Source organism: Nomascus leucogenys, chromosome 1a (genome assembly GCF_006542625.1).
Source record: "Nomascus leucogenys isolate Asia chromosome 1a, Asia_NLE_v1, whole genome shotgun sequence".
Classification (NCBI taxonomy): domain Eukaryota; kingdom Metazoa; phylum Chordata; class Mammalia; order Primates; family Hylobatidae; genus Nomascus; species Nomascus leucogenys.
In genome coordinates, this window is record NC_044381.1 from 48,944,033 (window position 1) to 48,966,183 (window position 22,151).

A 22,151-nucleotide genomic window follows, 5' to 3' on the forward strand; every position below is an offset into this window, starting at 1 on the left:
CCAGGTCCACAATGCAGAGGGCCGATCAGCCTGGCCCACAGTACCTTTAGCCCTGAGCGTTAGGCCCACGTCCTTTGGAGCCCATCACTCTGTTCTCCTTCAGCAAGTGCTTCCACGTGAGGCAAGGAGTCCACAGAGCCAACAGGATGCTCCTTCCTGGACCTCACCCTTCCCCAGGATCCCAGAATTCCCTACTCAAAGACCCTGAGTCCACTTCTAGGGCCTGAGCAGACCTTTTCCTTGGATCCATCTTCCCCAGGGTGCACCAAGCCATGGATATGTACACACCAGGCACAGCGGTGTAAGGGAAAGGCGGAGATCCAAGGTTGATGTCTATGGTGGTGTTGACAGAGTTTGGGTGTGTAGGCCGAACTGTCCATGCACCTGCATATAAGGTCCCTTGTAGTTTTGAGGAGAGAGAAAGGTAGGGCCGTCTGACTGGGGGCTCTGTTTGTGCCCTTGAAACGACCATATAAAAGGTATAAATGGTAGGAGCTGGCTTAAGTCTTGTCACCCAAGACCCAGGAAAGTACCAGGGGCAAAGACATGTTCAAAACTGATTTGCTGATTGAGTAACCAAATGAATGAATGCATGAGTCAGTCAATCAATCAATCAATATGAGCACATATAAAAGTTAGTTCCTGTCCTCAATTTGAGCTACCCATGGGAAAAGATGACTTTGCCAACAGAGTATCTATTGCCTTCTGAACTGTATGTGTATAGATACAAAATGCAATCAAAGGATGGTAATGACCACATGGATTCTAGGGTAGACTGGGTAAGTAAGAGGCTCTGTAGTACCCTCAAGACACCAGGAATTTAAGCTCCAGAAGACACTTTTTATTGGTGGGAAAGCAATTCCTCCACAACAGTGGAAAATCCAGGGGAAAAGAATCACTCCAGAGTTACCTGATCTCCAACAAACAAATAGGTCTAATGAGAAAGATTTGCGCAAATGAGACAAATGAGACAGCCAAAAAGTTAAATCCTAGAGGGTCACCTAGGCTTATCATGAGAGCCAATGACTCAACTCCAAAAATAAGACTTTCCTCATCAGAGTTAAACATTTTATGTTGGTTCCATAATTCCCATGCCAAAACCAGGCACAGTGGCTTACAGCTGTAATCCCAGCACTTTGGGAGGCCAAAGGCAGGTGAATCACTTGAGCCCAGGAGTTCAAGACCGGCCTGAGCAATGTGGTGAAACCCCATCTCCACAAAAAAAAAGAAAAAAACCTGCCAAATACATAATTCCCATTCATTTTTAAAAATTTAACTTTCAAATACACATGGAGTCTAAACCACTTTCATTTGTATACACATTATGAATATACTGATTATATAAGCATAAATAAATAAAACATCAATAGATATGATCTATATTATTTATCTTAAGCAAGAATTATCTTTTTGATTATTCAACACAATTTATTAACCTATAGACTTCTCCACTCTATTTTAAAAAGTCTTCTAATCTCATATGTCTATCAATTGGGTTTTTTGATGAGTTTTGCAAGCACCTATCAAAACTTCTCAGATGTCTAATAGTGTTAATTTTTATAAATATAAAGGAAGCCCCATGAACATTCATAGGATCAGCCCAATGCATTTTTACTGCAAAAGTGCAAAAGTATATGTATCAGATGGTACATTAAACTAGACCTGACACATCATCTTTTTGTACTCCTGATGTTTGCAATTCTTTGAGAAAAATGAACAGCCTCTATCATCCATATTCCAAGAAGGATAAATCACATCTGAAATCTCACACCAGAATTGCCTTTTAAGTGAAGCCCCATAAATGCAGTCGCAGGGAAAACTGCAATTGATCCACAAGGATATCCATTATTAGCTATTACCTAACAGAAAAGGCAGAAATCTTTCTCATTAGACCTATTTGTTTGTTGGAGATCAGGTGACCCTGGAGTGATTCTTTTCCCCTGGATTTTCCTCTGTTGCTGAGCTTGTCTGCTCTGCATCTCTCTTCATCTGCAGAACGCCCTCATCCTCCCCTCTCTTTGCTGTCCCTCCTTCCTGTTGGATATGTAATCAGCCTGCCTCATCAAGGCTTTGCCTTTTTCCCTTTCCACAATTAATCGATCTCTTGCTGTGCATGAACTAACACTGTGCACTTTAATTCCATAAAGGTCATTTATATAAACAAACATCTTAATTTGATAGCTTGAGAAAAATTATGTCTAGAGATTTACATATTGATGACCCAGAGACCAACTAATACTCTTATTTAGAGTTCTAGATGATAGATTTATGTGTATATATATATGGGGGTGGGGAGAAGGCGCTCATGAGTGCATATCCGGGTGTATTTGTGTAACACGGAGAACTAGGATATTGTGCTAGATGCTAGGAAAGAGCAGGAAACAAGATCCATATGTCTCTGCCTTCATGCAGTTTATGTCCTAATGGTGTGTACAGACAGGTATGCAGGCACACACTGATGATACTAAGTGACCTATGCTGCGATGTGAAACACAGGGGGCTAGAAGAGCATGTAGTGGAGGGGACATATACCAGGTGTAGAGGCAGAGGAAGCAACATCACAGCTAAGGCCTAAAAGATAAGCAGGAGTTAGCCAGGGTAGAAGGGAGGGAAAAGGTTCCAGGCAGAGAGGACAACCTGGAAGATAAGTGAGATTATAGCTCAGTAGATAAATTGAAAACTCAGAGTGGCTATATCATGGCATCAAACAAAGGTAAAGGCATGAAATGAGGCTGAGAAATGGCTTTGAATTTGAGGACATGGGGCTTTCAAGACTTGATAAGAAGTTGTCAGCCTTTGCTATATAAGTGTAATGCCATCTTTGTTAAAAACACCACTATCAAGCAGGGGAGCTAGGCAAGCAGTTCCTAAAATTCATGTGGAATAATCATCATGCTAGAATCATCCCGAAAATTCTGAAAGAAGACTGATGAGTAAGACACTAATACTTCAAGTAGAAAAAAAAAAAAGAAAAGAAGAAGCTGCGGGAGATAAAATTTAATGCTGGCATGTAAATAGACAGACTGATTAATGGAATAGGCTAGATCCCTAAACAGACCCAAACACAAAGGTAGTCCTCCCACAGAACCAAATTGCTATTTTAAATTAGTGAGGGAAAGATAGCATTACATAACTAATGAGATCCAGAAACCTGATTGGCTATACTGAAAAAAATAATAATAAAACAATTGCTACATCATTCCATATATTTTTAAAATTTAGATAGACAAAAGCTTTAAATGTAAAAACATGTAATAGTAAAAGTAGTAGAAGAAAATATAAAATTGCTCATTTTATACTCTTAGAAAAGGGAATGATCTTCTTAGCCAAATCTACAACATAGAAACAAAAAAGAAAATAAGCTTTACTAGAAAAAAAAATTAATTCTGCTTCACAAAATAGGAGGAAGAGGAGGAGAAAAAAAAGAAATATCATAATCCATAACTGACATTAGAAGACAAGCACAACATTAGGCGAAGTACAAATTTTCTTATTTTTTGAAAAGGCCACCAATTCAATTAAAAAAGAAAAGGGCTAAGTTCACAGAAAAAAAATACCAATGACTTACAAACATACGAAAAGACTTTTAATTTAAATCATAATTACATAATTGCAAGATACAGCAATTGAGGTATTATTTCTCAGGAAACTGGTTGACAAAAGACAAAAGGTTTGATAACAAAAGGTTCAATAACAAATAGTACTGGCTTAATTGTAGGAAAGCAGGCACTCCCAGTTTCTGTGGGAGAACAAAATGATGTGACCTCTTTGCAAAACAACTTGGCAATATTTGCTTAAAAATCACAAACATTACCGAGCCTCAGAAATAACATCACACACCTACAACTATCTGCTCTTTGACAAACCTGACAAAAACAAGCAATGGGGAAAGGATTCCCTGTTTAATAAATGGTACTGGGAAAACTGGTTAGCCATATGCAGAAAATTGAAACTGGACTCCTTCCTTACACCTTATACAAAAATTAACTCTAGATGGATTAAAGGCCTAAATGTAAAACCCAAAACCATAAAAACCCTAGAAGAAAACCTAGGCAATACCATTCAGGTATATGCATGGGCAAAGAATTCATGACTAAGACATCAAAAGCAATTGCAACGAAAGCCAAACTTGACAAATGGGATCTACTTAAACTAAAGAGCTTCTACACAGCAAAAGAAACTATCATCAGAGTGAACAGGCAACCTACAGAATGGGAGAAAATTTTTGCAATCTACACATCTGACAAATGTCTAATATCCAGAATCTACGAGGAACTTAAACAAATTTACAAGAGAAAAAACAACCCCATAAAAAAAGTGGGCAAAGGATACGAACAGATATTTCTCAAAACAAGACGTTTATGCGGCCAACAAACATATGAACCAAAGCTCATCGTCACTCTCACTCAACATTTCATTAGAGAAATGCAAATCAAAACCACAATGAGATACTATCATGCCAGTCAGAATGGCGATTATTAAAAAGTCAGGAAGCAATACATGGTGGCGAGGCTGTGGAGAAATAGGAATGCTTCCACACTGTTGGTACGAGTGTAAATTAGTTCAACCATTGTGGAAGACAGCATGGTGATTCCTCAAGGACCTAGAACCAGAAATACCATTTGACCCAGCAATCCCATTAAAGGGTATATACCCAAAGATTATTAATCATTCTACTATAAAGACACAAGCACACATATATTTACTGTAGCACTATTCACAATAGCAAAGACTTGGAACCAACCCAAATGCCCATCAATGATAGACTGGATAAAGAAAATGTGGCACATATATGCCATGAAATACCATGCAGCCACAAAAAAGAATGAGATCATGTCTTTTACAGGGACATGGATGAAGCTGGAAGCCATCATTCTCAGCAAACTAACACAGGAACAGAAAACCAAACACCATATGTTCTCACTCATAAGTGAGAGTTGAACAGTGAGAACACATGGGCACAGAAGGGGAACGTCACACACCAGGGCCTGTCAGGGGTTGGGGGGCAAGCGAGGGGGAGATCATTAGGACAAATACCCAATGCATGTGGGGCTTAAAGCCTAGATGACAGGTTAATAGGTGCAGCAAACCACCATGACACATGTATACCTATGTAACAAACCTGCACATTCTGCACTTGTATCCCGGAACTTAAAGTAAAATAAACAACAAGAAAACACGCACACACAAATCACAAATATCTTGCAATTTTCCTGCAATTCAAATTCTAGGAACATTTCCTATAGATAAAATTACGCATGTGATGTTAAGAGGTGGGGCCTTCTGGAGGTGATTAGGTCATTAGTGTGGGATGAGATTAATGCCCTTTATAAGAGAGGCCAGAGAGAGCTTGTTTGTCCCTTCTGCCATGTAAGGACACAAGTAGAAGGTACACACAAGAACTTGTACACTGGAGTTGTCCAGTAAGAAGTTGGTTAAATAGAGTCTATTCATCCAGTGGATTTCTGTGCAGCTGGGAAGAAAATAAGGTTGGTTACATATGTTTATCCAGAAACATTTTTAAGATACATCGTTAAGTGAAAAACCACCAAGATGTAGAAGACGGGGTATAGCATGCCCTCATTTGTGTACAAACTAAAAAGACCTATATATGTACTATATATGTAAGACAAAGATTTCTGAAAGAGGACCGACACAAAATAAAATCAGTGGTTGTTATTGGAGAGGGGAGCTGAGGGATTTTAGAGGGTGGGAGTACATGGTGGGAGGGAATTGCCTGGGCTCTCGAGGTCAAATTTGGGCAACAAGATTGGAGTAGACAGAGCCCTAAGTGAGACATTAGATAGGATCCCATCCCTAAATATGCTCTGCTTTACCAAGGGGCCCAGGTAAGCTAATAAACCTGACAGCCCCTCAGAGGCTGCCAAAACCTCCCCAACTTCTTCAGAGTGAAGGTACACTCTTTGTAACAAGAGTTTCAAAGTGTATTCATGGTACACTCCTTTGTGCTGCTTGCATTTCTGATCACTTTCAAATATTACTTTTAAAAATATAATTACCAGCTAAATTCCATACAATAGTTAATGCATTTCAGAGAGAAGATGTGCAAAATCACTTTAAGGAATTTGAAAGGCTCCCAGGCATGAGAAGCATTGGTTAAAGGCACTAACCTTTCCAAAGAAAGAATACATCAATCAGCATTGGTGTTGGGCAGTGAATGAAGGAGAGGAAAAGGAGTGTCCATCCAGGGGATACAAGTCTGGGCCAAAGTACTTCAAGTTCTACATTCCCTTTGTGAAGGCTCTCCCATTATGGAGATGGATGCCTCAGGCGAGCTTAGCTTAATGCCATTTAACATTTTAAATGCAAAATTAAATGCCCTTGCTCTAATTCCAAGATCACCAAGCAAGCTTCCAGTTATAATTTGTTCTTTTTTATACAGCTGCTGGTGTAGAAAAAGACTGTTATGCTGATCTGTGCATTCTGGTCCATGTAATAGTTATATGCCTCTTTATATAGCAATATAGTGACAATTTTGTTCTATTCTTTAAAAACTAAAACAAAAATAAACAACTTTAGGCATTATTTTAAGAGACACTGGGAGCCAGAGGGTAATTATAAGCAGTGACAGGATAAGATCAGCATTTCCGATAGACCGCTCCAGCTACAGTGTGGCGTATGGGCAGAGAGGGGACAAGACTGGAGGCGGGGATGTGAAATAGGAAGCGATTGCAGCATTTTAGGAAAAGATGATGATGGCATGAATTATATTGTTTTTATGTAAGTACTTATTAAATGTTTGTTCCCCCCGCCCGGCCCCACACACTGAAATCCTGGTAAGATGAGACCAGGGCAGTTTTTCTCACCATATCCCATGTACTTAGCTAGTGCCCAACATAGAGAAGACCCCAATCAATATTTGTTGAAAGAATGACTGAATAATGTCAGTGGAGATTTTAAAAATTAGATTTAAGAAATACTTAGGAAAATGGATTGACAAGACGTAATATGTGAATGAGTATAGGGGTTACAGAGAAGGAAGAGTCATGGTTTGTGGCTTGTATTACTGAGTGGATAATGGTGCCATTCATTACAATAGGGAACATTGGCAATGGGTTTGGGGCAACAATGAAAAATTCTGTTTAGAAATGAGAAGTGTGACACACTCTCCTGTATCTGAGAGGGGTATTGCATACATGAGTCCAAAGGTCTTCACTGATAATTGATGGGGAAACAGATTAGGACATCATTAGCACAAAGAAGGTAACATAAGTAATGGATGAGGGTGATGTAGCCCAGAGATAGCCCAGGAAGTGAAGCAGCCATAGGACAGAATCACAAGGGACATCAACTTTTAAGGTCTGTTTTTAAGAGCAGAGAAAAGGGAACCGACAAATAAAGCAAACAAGTAGCATGCAGAGAGATAGAGGGAAAACAAGAAAAGTGTGGTGACACCAAGGCCAAAGGAAAAGGATGTTTCAAGAAGGAGGGAGTGAGAAATGAAGCCAAGTTCTGCTAAGAAGTCAGGTAAGATAAGGACCGAGGAATATGGCCCACGAAGGCTTCTGGGGACTATGGTGGAGTGAGTTTGAAAAACAGTGGAATGGGACTGGTATAGGAGATAGGAAAATAGACATAATGAATACAGATCACTCTTCCAAGATCTGGCTTTGAAGGGAGAGGTACTTTAGTCGGGAGCAGAAGGAGAGGGAGGGAATCACGCTAAAGAAAAACTTTTCTAAGATGGGAGGAACATGAACCTGCTTCAGTTCTTATCTTAAAATGTGGAACAATAGAAAGAAACAGAAAATACAGGTATGTGAGAGAGGGAAAGTTGCTGATGGAAAAAAGCTCAAGAAGTTGAGTGATTAGCTTCAGCTAAAATGCGCTCCAGCCCTTCCATCATAACTGGCTGCAGATTCAAGTTGCAGCTTACTCTAACGCAGTATGAGTGGAGGTGGCCCCAGGAATATCAAAAATTATTTGACAGAGAGAAAATAATGAAACTCAGTTGGATTACTGCCACCATAGGAAGTAAGGATTGGGAATTACTCACATCCCATCTACACATCAACGCTTCCCACCACTGGGAGTGTTTAGATGTGTATGCATCTGTCTCTTGCTAGATATAAGCTGCTCAGGGGGCTCCTTGCCTCTGCAGAGTACCCTATTTGTTGGACATATCCATGTCCTCAATAACACTAGTGACACTGAACTACTGTTTGTATGATGGCAGCCCACCCAAATGACAATCAGGAAATGTGACAAACTATTCCACCAAGATGAAAAGACAACTTGATGAGCAGAAAAATAAGATTTGATGTCCATGAAAGCTTCTGCTCTTGGGGGTCACAGAAAACAGAGACTAACCAAAGAGGTCAGTTAGAAAACTTGCCAGAGCCTCATCCACAGAAGTGGGCCAGGAACGGGCTGAAAAAGTCTTGAACACTACTCCCAAGGAAAAAAATAAAAATTTGTTTCTATTAGTGGGAAACCATGGAAGGGCTGTCACCCAGGATGGCAGGAAACTGGTGACCTGCAAAACCATCCAGCCTCAACAGCAGAGCTGGACTTAAAGAAAACCTACAGGTCAGGTTTCTGCTGTTTAGCCACCAAAAGAACTGAAGCAGGCTCTGGTTTGCCCCTGGAGTGGAGGCAATGGTGAATTCTTGAACAGAAAAGGAAACACTAGTGCTCATGGCTGACTGATTCAGAACCACAGAGTCTTTCAAGGGGTAGCATGCATGGGAGTCACAGCCTCCAGGTTCAAGATGAAATCACTCAGGCTGGTGAGGTCAAGTGGCTCAACCAAGATCCCAGACACCGATACTGTCAGAGAGTGGGTATCCCAACTCCTATATCCCTGACCAGGGCTCCTTTCAGTTATACCAGGTTCCTATACTTTGTCGCCTTTCTGACTGTGTTAACCTTACCAAGCCAGGTTCAGTTGAAACAATGATGGTCTGCCCACAGGTCGTCCACCAGAAAAAAGTACACAAATCAAGATTTCTTTACAATCCATTAAAGGGGGTTTACAGCCAAATGATTGCTTGTATATGTATGTCTGTGATTTGGGAACAGAGGGGAAGGGGATAAGAAACACCACCAGAAACAGAAAGAAGCTGAAGAGTTGCAAAGAGAAAGGCCAAACTCATGCACCTTAGTCCATTTGGGCTGCTAAAATAAAATATCTTAGACTGGGTAATTTATAACAACAGAAATGTATTGCTCACAGTTTTAGAGGCTGGGAAGTCTAAGATCAAGGTTCTGGGAGGTTTGATATCTGGTGAGGGCCCATTCCTCACAAATGGCACCTTCTATGTGTATCCTCACGTGGCAGGAAGGACAAACAAGCTCTCTGAAGTCTCTTTTATAAGGGCACCAATCCCATTTTGCCTTTATGTCCTAATCAACTCCCACCTCTCAACACCACTACCCTGGTGACTGAGTTTCAACGTATGAATTTTGGGAGAATACAAACATTCAGGCCATAGCACCAGACGCACACAAGAAATATCCAAGGAGCAACGTCATCTATAACATTCTTTGAGTTTGGGTGGTAGCAGCAGGGTTTTGGAGTAAAATTGGGAGTAAACTAAAAAGAGTGTTCTGGTTTGGGATTTTGTTTTGTTCTTTGGAGAAACACACTTGTTTTTTGTTGTTGTTTGTTTTTTCACCGTAGTTGTGTGTTTATTTGTCACACCTTACCAGGGAATCTAGGGGCTATGATGTCAAGCTCTCTTGCCCGGCACCCTCCACCCCTACACATGCATCACACAGAGGAATAAGCCAAGCCCAGAAAAGAGAGGTCACTTGCCACACAGTGAGCAAGAGTCAGACAATTTGGGCATAGGCCCCTCTGCCACCTCACAGCAAGGGACTCTGGGGTACATGAAGAAGAAACAACTCTTGTTAACAAAGATTAGCGTTGAGAAGATCCTTTCTTTTTAAATTGCACTATATTGCAGAGGTTGAAACCAAAATTCCAATACCTTTCAGTTTCGTTTACACTGTTCATTTATGTTGAGAAGATATCATAGAATCAGAAGATAGACACAGTGGGTCTCTGAGTGACCAGGTTGGCTAACAGGGTCAATGCACTAATGCTCAAGTACTTCTCTCAAAGAAGACAGCCCAGGAGGTCCTGGCCAAGGGACATCCAGAATGATAAAAACAAAATTAAAATAGTGGTTTAGGGAGGCACATTCTCAATTATTCAGAAAATTTTACAACTCAAGATAATTAAGTTGAACAAATTACACATGGCAGAGTTTTATACACAGATTTATGTACTGATAAAAACATGGTACACACATACAACATTATGTTGTGTGTCTATGTGTGTGTGTGTAGACAATTCGTGGGATGTGAAGATTACAGGAAAGGATGGGGTGCTCAGTAGCCATTTGTCCTTATTTGACATAAAAAAAGGAACTCTAAATGGTATGTGATTATTAGTTTTATTTTGTACAAGAAGATGCCATATTACCAAAGGCAACCAAATCATTTATCTCTTCACAATATATATCAGACTGCCCAGGAGCTGAACAGGAGAAGAGGATGGGGGTAGGGAAAACAGAAGATGAAGCACCAGCCCACCTCTTTCCCACTGCATGAAGTTTAACCTGTGAACATGAATTCAAATCTCTAGACCTCTCCTAGAATTGCCTGGGCTCTCGAGGTCAAATTGGGGCAACAAGGTTGGAGTAGACAGAGCCCTAAGTGAGACATTAGATAGGATCCTATCCCTAATTATGCTCTGCTTTACCAAGGGGCCCAGGCAAACTAATAAACCTCACAGCCCCTCAGAGGCTGCCAAAACCTCCCCACCTTCTTCAGAGTGAGGCTGTAAACCTAAATAAGCAGATGTCTGTAAAGGGCCCTTCACGTCCCATGGGAGCAAATCTTCATGCAACCAAAAATACATCTCAGAAGGATGCTTTTCCTGGAAAGGGCTCAGAGCAGAACATGAACAACACATAAAATGGAAGTTGGATGAATTTTGGATGGGAGCCAATAATCCTGAAGTTTGCTCACTGGCTCAGCCCCTGAGACTGGTCATCAATCTTGAGGCATTGAGAAGTCAGGGGGAAGAAAGAAGTCGGGGAATAATAAGTACTCCCTGGCCACAGGTCTTTCAGGGGAGCTAACAGAGACCTCATCGAGAGAGCTGTGGGTTTCTCCACTTACATAAGCACCCCCAGCTGTGACAAAGACTCCAGGGGCAACAGCTTTCATTTCACTCTGTCTGCTCTGCCCCTCTTCCAACGCCAATCTGCAAAGATGTCCCAGCAGGCCCAAGGTTAGCATACCTCATTGCTGCCAACTCATGAAGGCTTTTCTCTGAAGCTCAATTTTTGTGTACGAATTGCCTAAAGAAGAAGAACACTTCAAATTTAACGCGCGCGCGTGCACACACACACACACACACACACACACAGTAAGCGAAACAGAAAATATATTTCTTCCTATATGAAGATAAGATGATTGCTTTCAGATCAGTAGCTCATGCACTTTTCAATTACTTGGTCTCTCACAGAGATGCGTTTGCACAGACTTAGCCATGTTAAACTTGTCTCCCCATTTATGGTGGGTCTATTGGGTTGGTGCAAAAGTAATTGCGGTTTTTGCCATTACTTTTGCACCAACCTAATAAAATGATGAGCCAGAATTAGGCAGTCTGAGAACACAGAACCCAAGGGAGGCCCCCTAAAGCAAAGGCCCCCAGCATTCATTCGGATGCTAGGAGAAAGAGTTTCTAGTTCCCACAACGCTGTTAATGAGTCGGCCTTGGGCGACTTTCTTCACTGCCCTTGATTTTTGCAAAGAAGAGGCTGAAGCAGATCATTTCTAAAGCCCTTTCTCTTTCTGAGGTTCCGATTCTAAGTGACCCATCTGAACACTGACACTGTGACCTCGGACTCATTAGACCAGTACTAACATGCCGCTAGCCTTGTTAGCAGCTCACATTTAAAAAGACATGGTTTGAGGGAGTTCAGAGCAGACACTGAAAACATTCCCACATAACATTCTGACACCAAAGGTCTTCAGATTCACACACTGCCAGACCCCGAGCACCTTGCATCATGCCCTTACTTCACAGCTGATGTATACACTTCCTTATCTCCATGACCGAGGCTTCGGGGAACTTCAGAGCCTGCAGAAACTTGTCTGAGCATCAAATCCAAAGCCCTCGGTTTACATGTGACAAGCTGAGGCCCAGAAACATTAAAAGGCTGCTTCAAGATCAGGTAACTGGGTAGTGGTGACATTCGGATGCAGTTCCAGGTCTCCTGACTCCAGCTTTCCACGATATGCTTTTTTATTTTTATTTTTTGAAACACATAAAGAATAAACTTAGTATCTACACATTGCTCTTCTTTGCAAGATTTTTGTAACTTTGAGCACATTCACTCATCCATCTCCCAGATCAATATTTATAACTTCCCAGTCCTTTGGACACCCCAGAGAGCAAAGTAAGTGGTGAGAAGGCACCCAGTTATATGGGACCTTTACTTTTCTAATGGAGATTGATCAGCAATCAAATGTGAGCTAAAATTATCAGGCCACAGTGGAGCTCAGATCTTTGACATCTGAGGCTTGGGGTGGGATTTGTTTTAAAATAGCTCAACCAAGTAGACTATAAAAATGATTGATCAACCATAAATAATCCAAGATTCAGGGCTTTTTTTTCTTCCCTCTCTCTTTCTCTCTCTCTCTCACAAACACACATCAAACAAGTAAAAACTTTGCCATGCCTCAATAGTCTCTCCCCCAAATCCTCCCATTGATTACAGGCATCAGAAGCAATTAAAAATTGGCATTGTTCCAAGGGGCAGGTGTTTCATGTCACATCCTACCCTATAGCTTTTGAACCTACAAGAAACTCTCTAGAGAAGTGGTAAAGTTAACCAGAGGGATAAGGCCAGTTTATGGTATTCAATAATGGTTTGATAATGTTTTTTTTTCCCTAGCAGGCAAGATGAGCAATGAGTTAAAACTGGATGCACTTGCTTAACACTCAAGGCAAAAAAAAAAGGGAAGAAAGAAAGGAAAAGAGAAAAGAAATTCAATTCCCTTTCCCCAGCTAAACAAAAACTCTAGTTTTTATACTCCTATGACCTAGATGTAGTCAAGGAGATCATACAGAATATTCCTAGGGAGAAAGAGACCTTAACTCTCAGCTGTTCAGCCAACTCTTCAGCTTAGAAAACATCTTCATAAGGGAATATTGAAACAGACACAAACAGAGGTTTATGGGATAGAAACAGTGAGAGACCTTAAACAGACCTAAACTCGACACTAGGGAGCTGGGACCACATTGCTTCAACTTCCCATTACTTGCTTGTAATAACATACAGCCCAGGCTCTTCTCTTAACTCCAGCGTTCTGAATTCCCATAAGGAAATATCACTTTTCGGAGAAGAAAAAAATCAAACCCATTTTCCTGTATAAATAATGGGTGATGGAAGGGGAGGTGGAAGAAAGTAGGGTCAAAAGGGTCACAAGGCTTTTCCACTGTTTTACCCAGGGTAACAAAAGTGTCCATATTGCAGAGATTGAAGGTATGAAACTAAAAAGACTCCACACGGTTGTGCCAAGCTGATGTCTGTAAATACCTACACTATGAAGACAGCATGTTCTCAACTCCAGCTTGCAAGTTGTATTAAATAATGAATGATGTAAATTAGACTGCCTTATTTATTAACAAGTCTAGTGTGGCTTATGTAACCATGCTCCAAATGTAAATACATGTCTCTTAAATGCATATAAGCCACAATCCAAAGTTCTAAAACCCCCAATGGAGGGGCTGAGAAGTAAACATCAGAGTAATAAAAATTGATGCCTTTCACTGAATCTTTGTGAATGCCAGGATTTTTTTAAAGTACAATTAATTGCAATGGCAAAGCTTATTAAAGTAAGAGGGCCAAAATCAATGTATTAATGACACAACATTACAGCTGCTTAACCAGGCCAACAATAAATTGCACATAGAGTCTGTCATAGGAGAAGCTTCAAATTCTATTTAGGTTGTGCTAAGAGGAAAAATATAAGGCTTGTCTCAAATATTACCCCCAAATCAGAGAATACCACTGAAGAAATTTAAAAAAAAGATCCCTATTGGTCTTCATAAAGCATGTGCAACATAAAAATGCATGCCCTTCCGCAGCAACATGGATACACAGAACACTACTGAACTGTAAGATGGTAAATTTTAGGTTATGTATTTTTTTACCACAGCTAAAAAAATGCATGACTTCTTTTGACTGTGCCTTTTACCACTTGGGTGAAACAGAGCTTGTCCTTTGCAATGCACTTTGGCACTTAATACAACTGGGATTTAAACAGCCAGTTACATAATTCCAACAACAGGCTTCACTCTTGAATTCCATTGCATGTGACATTGGTACTGTGTTTAAATTCATTTTAAGACTGCTGTGGTATAACCATTTCCAAATAACAGGAGCTGCCACTTAGCACTGTGATGTTGAGCAGGCGTGATACATACCTATAGATAGATATTGATCTAGTTATGTCACATTAGTGGGCAAAAAATAGAAAACAGGTACTGTGATGGGAAGATTTTTAATAAAATGGGTTCAACGACTCTGAAGACAAAATGTCAGCTTAGCTTAAAGCATGCATGTAAAAACAAAACAAAAAAAAGATCCTACCTCTTGGTTAATCTACACATTTTTTTTAAATGTCCCGCTATTTGTGTTCTTAGAACCCTAAGGGCATGATGGTTTAATATATAGATGCTAAAAGATACACCATTTTTGAATGATATGGTAAACCATTGTTTCAGCAAGTTGTGTGTTGTTAATCACAGTTTATTCACTACATTATTTCTATTTTAAAAAATAGAAGCATGTAACTTCAGCTACATACCACTAAACCAGAACTTTACAACAGGTTATTTTAGGAATACCGCTGGGCCTAACAACAAAGTTTTAAAATAGGTATAATTTGGTTCCAACTGTAGCTGGTATCCACTGGACAAGAATTTAAAAGCTGTTCAAGCAAATATTAATATGTAAAAAAAAGAACATAGATGGTGTCATATAAGGATGAGAGTGAAACAAGCGCATCCACTGATGTCATTTTGAGGTCAAAAAAGCAGACTTCAAAATAATTATATGGAGTACTTTCCAAATAAGTATTGTCATACGAGTTACAGACAAAGGCACTGGGGCACAAACTGGCTGGGCTCACACAAAGCTGAGATAGAGCAGAGAAACATAGTTTGTCTCAGGACTCACATCTACCCAGCCAGACTAATATTACTAACCTAATTCCCTGTTCTCAACACTTAGCCCTATATACCTCTCCACTTCCACAACCCTAAGAGGTTTTCAAGTCAAAAGGGAAAAAAAGTTAGAGTAGAAATTAGAAGTGCCACAATTGAATGAATAACTATGACACACGCTTTAGTAAATATTTTAAAAATCTACTTTAAAAAAGCTGAAAATAGGAACCTGCCATCAGATATAAAAGAAGCAACAACAATTGTGAGGACAGATATAAGAAAGCTCTGCTGAAATCAATTGATTTCATACACATCAGGCAGCTAAGATCAGGAAGGTCTGAAATAATAATTTTTTAGACTTAAAGATAGTTTTATTTCCTTTTTCTCAGATCATGGCCTTAAAATTATCAGAGAAAATCAATTAAAGTGAAAATGATCAGCCCTATCTTCTTTCTTTCTTCATTATATGCATCTATCGCCTAAAACAGAATTTTAAAAGCACCACCACCACACACACACAACAATATCTGACTGTGGAAGGCACTCCCCATAATCTCAAAACAGTCAGAAGCACTCTGAATCCCATATGGCCTTCTCCATCTAACTACTGACACCCCATCTCATGAAAAAGATTCTGACAAAAGGCCACAGACTTTGGACCAGCCTGGTAAGCCTCAACCAGCCCAGTCCAAGACCACCACAGTTGGGGCCCTATCCACCCTTGCTCTCCGCTCTTGGCTCCTGCTCTCCTTGCCAAAAAGATAGAGATCCTAGCACCCTGGACTCAGCCCGACAGTTGGCTGCTCCCGACACATCTCAGTTATGCTAGGCCTGAACATTCCCCTCTGCTCTGCTGTTATTTCCTTTTGCCTGAGGCTTATACCATAAGCATCAGCAGCAGAACAGGCAACAGAGACTAGGAAGGTCTCTTACTTACATTAAAAAACAGGTTATCTTGGTCAACTACGTTGGCAGAAACATGGTTGTGTGTTTTCTGTGGAAGGAAAAATGCATGCGCACTCGACAACCGGAAGGCCACAGCCCAAGCCCCACTTTAGGGCTGCCTATCTCAGTATCAAACACAGTAAGGAAAACTGGGAGAAACTTTGCCTTACAATCTTCCACGTATATGAATAAAATCTCATGTTAATGAGATGTATGGAATGACAGCATCCTTCAGGAAAAAAAATGATAACAATAACAGTCCAGTAGAGGTGACACAGGAATGCTAGAGAACAGACTGGCAAGTTCTTGCTTGGTGATGTATTTGTCACAAAGCATCAGAAAAGGAGAATAGAAATACACAGTTTTGTTTCTTCAAGCCACAACAAGCTCAAACATTTCCAGGGACACAGGGGTCCAATGCTAAAGCCAGCCTTCATCAGAGTTCTACCCACTGCTTTATCATCCAATCTAGTCCTGGGAAATTAGTCAATGGGCAATTATGAGTTATAATCCAAGTGGTCTCAAAATCATATCTCTGGGAAGTCAAGTTCAAATTAAATCAGACCAGGCTTTTAGGCTTCCAACGATCACATTTTTTCTTTTGAGCGAGTGCATTTCAACACTCAGAACTTCTCCTCTTACAGATCATTTTCAAGGCCATCTCTGGATGCCATCTCCTAAGCAAAATCCGATATATAAAATGAAAAGGGAAATTGGTTAACTTAAACCTCAAAAAAGATGTTAAGGGAGAGACTGTCACTTCCTTCAACAGATTCGGGAAAGTTAATTATTTTAACCTCTTTTCTAGTGAATATTAATGGAACTTCTAACACAACATACACACAGTACTTTATCAAACAAAAATGCCCAAAACTAAGTTAGTGCATACTGAAAGCCTAAAGCACACCCAGCAGAGCTTTGAAATATAAAAAGCATAGTGAGTTCCTTCCCACGAGGAATAAATATATAATAGGCATATGTATATCTATGCTTGAAACTTATTCTAAAGTGTCACACTTCTCCCTGCACTAGCAGTCCCAAGCCAGATGACCCTGTCCTGCATCTCTTGTCTTTGACTTCTCCCCACTCTTGGGACAGCATTCACTTCCAGGACCTACCCACCTGGCCAGCCCAGGCCCTAGGGGTGAGGAGAAAAAGGAGGAAAAGCTCCAGGAACTCACATTTCGGTGATGTTCTCAGGATCTACACTGTTAGGCTCCAATCTCGGAAATGCCACGATGCCAGGAGAAGGGTCGATGCACCAGATCCGAGAGGCACTGCATTTGCAGGACGTGGGACAGGCGAAAGCGGCCCTCCAGAAGCCCACAGCCAGCCAGCAGAAGCCCCAGAGCCGCGCCATGGCGGGTCCATGCCACCTTATCCAGGACGACATCCCTAGCAGCCAGTGCCAGCCCGAGTGCGTGTCCCCGCGCTGCACCGGCCGGTTTCCCCGACCCGTGCGGGGAGGCCTTCCCCGCGCTTGCGGCTCTCGTGACTCCTCGGTGCTTGTTGCGGGCGCGCCGAGTCCAGCTTATCAGAGGCTGAGCTGGTCCGGAGCGGAGCGTGTTCCGGCAGGCGGCAGGGTTCACAGTGGCCCCGGCATAGCGAACCGCTTTACAGGGGGGCGCTACCGCTGCTCCGAGCTCAGCTGCGGCCGTCGCTGCATGGCCCGGCGCGCCGGGCACCGACCGGCGGCGCTCCAGGGACTCTCTGGGGCGCAGGTTCCTTGTTAGACGCGAATGGGGGTCCGGTATGCACCTCGAGGCTGAGGACAAACAGACACGCGTAAGACTGAGCGTAGGACCCCCAACACCACTAATTGGGGCACTCTCCCTCTGCGCTCGCGTCATCCCCACCCCGACCCCAGCCCGGAGACTGTGGATGGATGAGTGCCCAGCTCCGGCCCAGGAATCAACTTGCCCCGCGATGGCACTGACGCCGCTGGAGCCACCAGTGTGCCCACTCTCTCTTCGAGCCTGAGGCCAAGGGAGGGGAGGTAGGGAAAGGGTCCCCGAGACAGGATTCCATGGTACAGGCCGGGCGAAGGACCCTTTAAAGGGGAATGCGGAGACTGCCGGTGGCTTTGGCTCCGCGACGGGGCCCCCGAATGATGCTGCAGAATCCGCCACGGCCGCTGGGTGCCGGTGGCGCGGGCAGGTGGCGCGGCACGTCCCACCTGGGGAGTAGCCGAGGCCGCCCCAGGGGGAGACAGTGAGGGCCGAGGCGACCGAGGGCACTATCTGCGCTGCTCACCCGGGCTCCGGCGCCTCACGCCCGCCGGCGGCGCCTGGGTTCAGGCTGCTGCTACCGCCGGGGACTGAGCGCGTAGAGCGCGAGCGAAGCAACCAGCGAGGCTCCTGCTCCAACCCAATTCCGGGAGCCGCCGCCGCCGCCTCTGCTACTGCTGGCGAAGTGACGTGAGGGCTGACGCAGAGCAGGGGCAGAAACTCCAGAAAATTAGTCTGAAATCCAAAAACACACACACGCTCATACACACACAAACCCATAACACCCTCCAGACAAAAGCACCAGGGAGGGGAGGGGAATCTGGGGGCGAGCAGGGAGGAGGGAGGCATCGGTGCCACTGGCCAGAAGCAGACAGCAGCAGCATGTGGGAGTTCACACACGCGCGCACACACGCACACATCCTGGCCGTGTAGACACGCACGCGCGTGCGTGTGTGTGTGTGTCTGTGTGTGTGTGTGTGCATTTACATCCAGGTACCTCTAAGATGAACCGTTCCTCCGTTCGACGCCTGCCGGTCCCTAATTCACACCACAGTCTCTTCTACAATCGCGGTAGAGGCTGTCTCCCTTTTTGAAATGGAAACCGTGCTTGGTTCAGCTCTGAAAAATGCGCTGATTCTTATTATAGGAATCCTCCCTCCCTTCTCCCTCCCCTCGTTCTCCTTTCCCACCCTGCCTAAAAGGGAGGGCAAGCTATCCTAAAAATAAATAAATGTTGTAAACACCAAAACGTGCTCTGCATTGGTAACCAAGGATCACCGCCCCCATTCCGGGCCACCTATTTGGGGATCGGTGGTTTTGGAGGGGCTTCCTGTTGGTGCTTTTGCAGAGGGAAGGGAGTCTCCAAACACAATTCTAGCTCTCTAAGTGGGTCTTTTTCCTGCCGTTTTCTGCCATCACACGCCCGGGAAATAGAGACATGTGAGGGGAAGGGAGCGCGCCTGATGCGTATTCTAAATGCTCGGTGGCCACCCTGGCCTGTCCGATGTGTGGCGCCGCGTCATTTTCTCTCATCCTTTAACCTGACTGGATGTAGCCATTCCCAGATCGTAGCTTCACTCCCCGCGATGCCCACCCCCACGCAGGGCATCCCAAGCCCTTGCTCCCCTGCCGTACCTTGCGCGTGTTCATGTGTGCGAGGGTGTGCGCGAACGCGTGCCCTGCGCCCGCGCTGCCCGGAGCACGATATGCATCCAGCTACGAAGAAGCCAGGCGCGGGCAGAGCCTCGGGGTCTCACTAGGGACAAATAGGCGATCCGGGAGGGTCGGGTGACAAACCGTAACTGTTCTGCGGGTGCAGTTAAATGATGGCTGCGGGGCATTCCCAAGCCTTGTCTGAGAATCCGTCTTCCCTTTTGCGGCTCGGAATCTGTTTTTCCGCAGTCATTTAAAAGAGAACTGGGAAAATGCACCGCAGTGCCTGACACTTCCGAGGGCTCTGGTGCCCCCGCGCGGGGAGAGAGCGTCCGGCACGCTCCGGAGCACCAGCCCACGGCCCCGGTCGCGGCGGGCACAGCGCTGGGGGCGCGCTCTGGCGCCAGATGCGCAACCAGCGGCGCCCGACGCCTGCGCGTCCCTGCCCGGCCGGTGCGCAGCTCGCCTGGCCTCGCCGACTTCCTGCCCGGTGAAAAAGGCGGGCAATCCTTCGCTCGAGAGAGAGCAATGGGTTGGAGTCTCGTTCAAAATATAGTAATAGTCACTGATCTACCCGCAGAGTTTGGGGATGGGAAGGATCGAGAAACCGAATGTTAGAGTGAATGCTCGGATCTAGGCCAAGCCTTAAATATTACGAAGGGAACGTAAAACATCTAGTGGGGCTTTTTTTGTACAGATCCGGGGCGCTGAGTGTAACCGCGGGAATTCTTGGACAGCACCCAAAAATCTTGCTGCAGGTTCCGAAAGCAAGGCCAGCAGGTCTGTCTCACCACTGTCACTCGGCTGTAACACACATTGAGTGGTGAACGGCCAGGCTGAAGTTTACTCCTGAGCTGGGCCTCTATTCTCTACTAGGTGAGGACGCGCCAAGGAAGAGATGCCAAGGTTAAAAATGACCTGGTCTCAGACGCAAGTAAAACTCCGCCTGTCTTGTCAGTGCCCCTTAAGTGGAGAAGCCCCTGAGGAACACTTGGGGAAGGAAGGAGTGTGTGCGTAATCACCCACATTTCTCTCACACTCCCATACTCTGAGCCCATTTTTCTAAGAAACGGCCCATTTTCTCCCTAGTGGCTGCAGCATGTCAATGCGGTATGGAGAATAGGCAGTCTTACGGTGGTTTGTACACCAGAAGATTCTAATTATGTTGGAATATTTGTAGAGTTTCTATTAGAGTAAATACATGCTACTATTATAGTTGGATTCTAAATATATTCCACTGACTATCTCCCACTTAAAATTAGGATTTGCAGTCCTACTTCTAATCACCCTACTTTTGCTCTACTATTTCAACCACAGCAGTTTGTCCTTTGGACAGATAATTTACTTATTTTATATATATATATATATATATACACATATATATATATATATACACATATATATATATACACATATATATATATACACATATATATATATACACATATATATATACACATATATATATACACATATATATATATATACACATATATATATATATTTGTTTTTAATTTCTCCCAGAAGAATGTACACTCCATGAAGGCAGGGATTTTTATCTATTTTATTCATTGATATCTCTCAAGGACATAGTAGGTGTTAAAATATATGTGTATTTTTAATGAATAAATAAAATAAAGTTGAGATCTCACTTTCTTAACCTCTAATTCTGCAAGAACCTGGATAATTCCCCCAGACACGCTCCTTCTCACCTTCACAGTTTCAAATCTTCCTTGTGTTCCGAGTGCTCCTAGCACTGCTTAAAACCTTGCCTTTTTCTGTCTCATTTAGTAGCCAGATAGGCTTCAGCACTGGGCCAGAGAAGGCCTCCCACTTATTCATGCTAGTAACTCAGCACCTCCATGGACAGTGTCTAGAACACATTGGTGATCAGTAGCTATTTCTTAACTGATAGAATTGTGGATCTACCTCGATTTTAAGACCTATAAGATATGTGCCAGAGATCACTTCAAGGATTCTCAGATCACACCTTTGTAAGAGATGATGAACATTTTTCAGATGAACAATATAGAGATGATTTTTTTCTAGATCCCTTCGATGCAGGCATAGAAACTAAGTGCTGCAGGCTCCTACCTGCACTGAACCATGATGTACCTAGAGCAATGTTTCTCAAACTCTTTTGACCATGATCCACAATAAGAAATGCCTTTTACATCACAACTCGATGAACACATACATAAAGGCGTATACTAATAAAAAAGAAGTGTCACAATACAAAACTTACTTACCCTTAGTACATAGAATAAACTAATATATCCTTTTCTCTTCTACATCATTTCATTTTTGAATGCATGTAATAACTCAATACATTGATTTTAACATCCAATACTGAGTTGTAAAAAAAATAAGCAAGAATACTGCCAACTTCTGATTAAAATTGAGTAATAGGGAACAGATTTGTTCTCTCAATCATACAACCAACACACTGAACAAAATATATTAAAGTTAAGACAATGGATATAAGACAATGAAGGTCATCACTCAGAGAGAAGGAACCCAGGCAGAGGCCAACTACCTAAGTTGAGTAGACTAGCTCAAGAGAAATCAAGGAGTGCAGAGTTCACAAGACAGAGTAGCAAAGAGAAGAGTATTGC

At 42.9% G+C, this 22,151-nt stretch overlaps 1 protein-coding gene across 14 annotated transcripts in view; it reads right to left on the reverse strand.

The window, feature by feature from the left end:
* NTRK2 (neurotrophic receptor tyrosine kinase 2) overlaps positions 1–19,845 on the reverse strand; it is a 361,214-nt gene extending 341,369 nt beyond the window's left edge. For 3 of the 14 annotated variants that reach the window (XM_003267478.4, XM_030809390.1, XM_012500754.2), the window contains exons 1-4: positions 19,519–19,845; positions 18,881–19,002; positions 18,410–18,618; positions 17,338–17,921 (exon numbers count right to left, since the gene is read on the reverse strand). In XM_003267478.4, coding sequence (XP_003267526.1) covers positions 17,338–17,549 — 212 coding nt within the window. In that variant the 5' untranslated portion in view covers positions 17,550–17,921; positions 18,410–18,618; positions 18,881–19,002; positions 19,519–19,845. Of the gene's footprint in view, positions 1–17,337; positions 17,922–18,409; positions 18,619–18,880; positions 19,101–19,518 lie in introns of those variants that run through there. The other 11 variants (XM_030809412.1, XM_030809407.1, XM_030809375.1 and 8 more) reach the window with 10 other exon arrangements.
* Positions 19,846–22,151: the final 2,306 nt, after the last annotated feature.